Here is a 5,195-nt window from a genome sequence, read left to right on the forward strand (position 1 = left end):
ATGTCACTTGGAGGTTTTCAGGGTACTGAGGAAATATGAAGATTCCTCTGGCGGCTGAAATAGCTCTCCTGCAAGATAAGCTCTCTGATCATCGGTTCTCTCTACTGCTCCTTAGCCGGAATCTTGTCTCTCAAGGCAGGCCACATCTGCCCCTGTTACCTTTGTCACCCCTTCTCAGGCAGGCTTTTCCTTCCCCAGGGAAAACCTCTAATGTTTCATTCTGTCTCCTGGAGCTTCAGCTACACCAAGCTGCTGTGAATATTGCCTCTCCACTGCAGAGGCAGAAGATTTAATTTGCATTTTAAAATAATTTATGCAGACTAGCTAGAGTTCCCAGCAGGGGAAGTAGAAAGAGTGGGATCAGATCTTGCATTAATCCACGGTTCAGAGCTGCAAGGCCTGTGAGATTGATGCCATTCCTTTGCAAAGAAACTGAACTCTTCGAAATATAGAACGCCTGAAAGGAGCCATGGAAGTATAAAGAGGACGTTGCATAGATAAAACAGGAGCAGGATGTAGCCAGTGGGTGGTTTTTTCCAATATGGGAGACATCCTGAATTCACTCTCTTACCCTGGCGGGTAGGGGGAGGGAGCCAGCATGATGGTCTAGCAGGTAAACACTTGCCTTGCTGGCCTGACAATCTACATTCAATACTGGATCTCAGGGAAGGAGAGAACCGACTCCTGAAATGTGTCTCTGACCTCAACCTAAGCTCCATAGCACATGAGGACCACACTCTGTCCTCCTCACACAGAACCAGATGTTATTGTTATTGCTATTTTAAAGACTTGGTTTTATTTGTGTATACAGGTGTGTGTCTTTATAGAGGTATGGAGTCCAAAGTTACAGGAGGCTGTGAACTGACTGATGTGAGAACTGGGAGTCAAACTGGGGTCCATTTCCAGAGTTTTAACATTATATGCTTTTAACCACTGAGCTATCTCTCCAGCCCCAATAATAACACTCCACTAAATAAGGAAAAACAGAAAAGGGCACCCCACACAAGCAGAAATAAAAACAGGAACTATTTCATTGTTTAAATCATTTCATGATTGACTCTTGGGATGCCTTTAATGATTTCAAAGGTCTCCCTGACGAGAATTGGGGAAGGAAGCCATAGTCCTTGTGCCACAAGAACCACTCAGTATGACCAATGCCATGCAAACATAATTTTCAAAAACAGTAAGAATCATGACTTGATACAAAAGGTTGACTGGGCCAACAGATTTCACACCTTTAAAGGGGAGGTGCATTTACAACTCTACTCTGCCCACCCGGACCTCTTGGCCCATAAGCCTGCTCCATTCACAGGAGGGAGCAAAGGTGCAGAAGTTAAACTAATCATTCTAGGCCACTGCTCCACACTTGCTATCTCAAATGACTTTTGAAAAACGAATATCACATACTTATTTGTTCAGAACTTTCACATAAAAAAGTAGCAATCACTTCCGTTTCTATTAACCAGTTCTTTTTTTGTCTGGTATAATAACGTTTTTGTTTGTTTATTTGCTTGACTAGTCATCCATTGCACTGAAAACTACAGAGTCAGAATTCACAATTAAATCACAATTTAAAAAAATTAAAATGTCATGCCAAGTCAAAGTAGCCACCAGTTAGCACTGAATACAAATACATTCCAGAGTAGTTTAAACTTGTTTAGCAAAATGTCTCTTTCTCTCTCTATGTTAAATCACTTTTACTCTCAAGATGCGATTTTTTTTTGTTTGTTCATTTTTTGCTCATTTTGAGTTTTTTTTTTTTTTTCCTGGTGGGAGTGGTTGTTTGTTTTGTTTTGAAACAAAGTCTCTCTGTGTAGCCCCGGCTGACCTGGAACTTGTTTTGTAGACCAGGCTGGTCTTGAACCCACAGAGATCTGCCTGCCTCTGCTTCCCAAGTGCTAGGATTGAAGGCCTGGGCTACAAGCCCAATCATACCCTTATGTTTCAATATTTGACATTCACAGTATAATTAGAATTAGTTACATTCATTAGGCTCACAATAGTTACTCCATATTCAAGATTTCAGAGTCTGTACTGCCTACAATGAGGTAGATAAACTTGAGTGTTGTTGGACTAATTTCGTTTAGACTCAACCATCTCTTTTTAAAAGACAGATTTCCAAAATATTTAGCAAAAAACTGAAAATGTCTTACCACTTTGCCTAAAAATGGAAAAAATAGAATTTCAAAAGGTATTATCAAAGTTGTTGTACCTCATTTTAATTTAAAAACAGAATAAAAGCATCAAATTACAAAGCCACTACAGCTCTTAAAGTTGCCATCTTTGAACATCTTGAGAGCCACCCTCTACTTCTGATTTGGGAATGTGTCCACCCAGAGGCCTCTGGTCAACACCTCTAGGGGCCAGACCAGCTGCTGCCCCTTAACCTTTGACCCTAAACTTCAAGTCTCCTTCCAAGATCAAGTATGACAGCTTGGTTCCTCTTCTGGGGAACAAGAATCCCACCTCTGTAGGCACATCATATTTCAAACAGAAGGTGGAGGCCCATCTGGTTACAGCAGGGTGCAGTAGATAAAGCTGGAAGAGAGACAGGCTGCATGTGTTGGTTGGCCATGTCTTGGACAGGCTTAGTCGGCATGCCACAGGCTCTGTTAGGTCAACCAAGGCCTTGGTAGCTTCAATGCTATTCAGGTTGGAGGGGGCAGACTTGGCACTAAACCAGCCAAAGGTCCTGGAGTGGGTCGACGAGAGATTTCAGTGAAGGATGGCAGGCCACCACGAATCTTGGTCTTTTTTCGGGGAGCCATGGGCGAGGCACCCAAGAACTTGCTGAAGGAGCTTGATTTCTTCAAGCCACGGGCCAGGTCCTGGAGCATCAAGTCATCGGCCAGGACGCCCAGAAACGCGCTAGTGGTGGAGCCGAGGATGGTGGCGGCCACCTGCACGGGGTGCCGAGACACAAGGCTTCCACTGCCACCACTGGCCGCATCAGGCTCCGTCGTAGATCGCAGGCCAGGGTCACCTAGTAAACGCCTCAGCGCGTAGGAGGAGCCAGGCCGCAAGTACTGGTAGGCTCGCCGGCCGCTGTAGTCGCGGACGTGCACTTGGGCGCCCAGGCGCACCACTAGCAGCACAGCAGCATCCTCGTGGCCGTGCAGAGCCGCCAGGTGCAGCGGCGTGTAGCCACCGTGCGAGCGCGCGTTCACGTCCACGGGCGCGCCCCCACGCCGCGCCACCTCCACCAGCTGTAGAGCCATCTCCCGGTCGCCGCTCTTGGCTGCCCAGTGTAGGGCGGTGAAGCCCGACATGAAGTCGCGCTTGGCAGCCAGGCCACAGTCCCGCAGGAGCAGCCCGTGTAGCTGGTGGCTCCAACGACCGCTGGCCGTGCGCACGAGCCATTCGTGCTCCGTGGGCTCCAGGGGCACCGCGGGTGGCGGTGGCGGCGCGATGGGCACCTCCTCCATGTCCGGACTTAGCAGGCGCGGGCCGGCGCGCGACAGGCGCCTGAGATGCGGGGAGCGGCCAGGTCCCAGGTGAAGTCCCAGACCGGACTCCTCTACCGAGAGCCTCCGCAGAAGCATCGGGGAGCCCCGCGGGCTCGGCTCCTCCGACCGCTGCCGGCGCAGGCCCTGCTCCTCCGCGCGGATCCGCAGCGCCGCGGGGCCAGGGACGACGCAGCGCACCGGCAGCATGCAAGGCTTCTTCGGTGGCACTTGCGCCGTGGGAGGTGCAGGCTCCGGGCCTGGCGACTCTGTGCTCGACAGGACCAGCCCGGAGGGCACGCTGGCGGGTCGGGCTAGCTCGGACGCTACCTCCAAGGACTGAGGTAGCTCTGGATTCTCGGGTTCCCTGGCCTGTGGCTCTGAGTCTGATGGAGCCTCAACCAGGGTGACCCCGGAGGGTGGGGTCTCAGAGGTGTGCTGTATCTCAGATGGTGCGGACGAGTCCTCGGGCTGTTCTCCCAATGGCTGTGGGGAGTGGGGAGCTCCTGGGGCACAGCTGTCCTCCGCTGGGACAGCAGCGCACTCGGCCAGCGCGTCTGGCACCCCAGGGTTGGAGGGGAGTGGGGCCTCGGGTTCTTCCGGCGGCCGGGGCTTCTTTCTCAGCACCACGAACTTGACCCCGTCCAGCTCCTTCACCACGGCCACGTTGTTGACGAACTTCTTGAAGCGGTCCCTACGGGCCGCGCGGCCCCGTGGGTCCCCAGCGTCCAGTAGCGGCTTGAAGCGGCTCAGCAGCTCGGAGTTGCGCACCTGCCCGCCGTGCTCCCGCAGGAAGCCCAGCACCGCCGCCTGGCTCACTCCTGCCGCGGCGGCGGCCGCAGCAGCGGCTGCTGCCAGCGCCATGCTCGGTCCCTGTGACTCTGGGGTCGCCCCAGCCTCCCAGCCCGGCTCACCTAGGGCTCTGATCCCAGAAACTGGACTGCAGTCACGCCCTCGCCGCTTTACTGGGAAGTCTCAGGGCGAAGGGCACCTGGGACTCCTGCCCTCCGCCCGCGCCAGGCCTGGCCCCCAGATTGGGGGGTAGGTTGCTGCTGAGAGGTCCTATCCAATGGGCTTCTGGCTCCATGCCCCTGCGCGGTGCTCGGTTTACAGGTGACAGCTGCCACTGGAGGTGCGGAGGGAATGGGAAAGCGGAACCTCTCTGCACCGCCCCCACCCCAGCCCCGGAATTAAAGGCGCAGTGTCGCTCATCAGCTCCGCTCGCGGTTGCTAGGTGGGTGTGTTCCCTGGGGAGGTTGCAGTGCATGGGTGAGGCGTGGATATTTATTACCTTCAGCACTATTCACCACAAAATAAAAGCAATATTCTACGTATCAATGTCCTTGCACTACGTATATTGCACCAATACTTCTCCAACTTCAGATGCTTTTCATACAGAAAAAAATAAAAAACAAAACCGGACTCACAAAATTCACAAGAACAATTCGCTGTGTGGCATTGAGTGCATGATACTAGAGGCTCACAGGGGGCTTAGGAAACAATTTTCTCATGATAAGATACTTTTTAAGGAGTTGGGGATTTAGCTCAGTGGTAGAGCTTGCCTAGCAAGCACAAGGCCCTGGGTTCGGTCCCCAGCTCCGAGAAAGAAAAAAAAAAGATACTTTTTAAAATGTGGAGCTCTGTGATCTATATTTTTATCATTCGTTGACTTTCTGTGTCTGTCTGTCTGTCTGTCTGTCTGTCTGTCTGTCTCTCTCTCTCTCTCTCTCTCTCTCTCTCTGTGTGTGTGGG

General features: G+C 52.0%; 1 protein-coding gene across 1 annotated transcript; it reads right to left on the reverse strand.

Moving 5' to 3' along the window:
- Positions 1 to 1,028: 1,028 nt before the first annotated feature.
- On the reverse strand, positions 1,029 to 4,595 carry Sowaha (sosondowah ankyrin repeat domain family member A). Its single transcript, NM_001398842.1, is given in 1 exon segment — positions 1,029 to 4,595. A coding segment is annotated over 1 exon segment (1,659 nt). The 5' UTR covers positions 4,308 to 4,595; the 3' UTR covers positions 1,029 to 2,648.
- Positions 4,596 to 5,195: the final 600 nt, after the last annotated feature.

This window comes from Rattus norvegicus, chromosome 10 (assembly GCF_036323735.1).
Source record: "Rattus norvegicus strain BN/NHsdMcwi chromosome 10, GRCr8, whole genome shotgun sequence".
Lineage (NCBI taxonomy): Eukaryota > Metazoa > Chordata > Mammalia > Rodentia > Muridae > Rattus > Rattus norvegicus.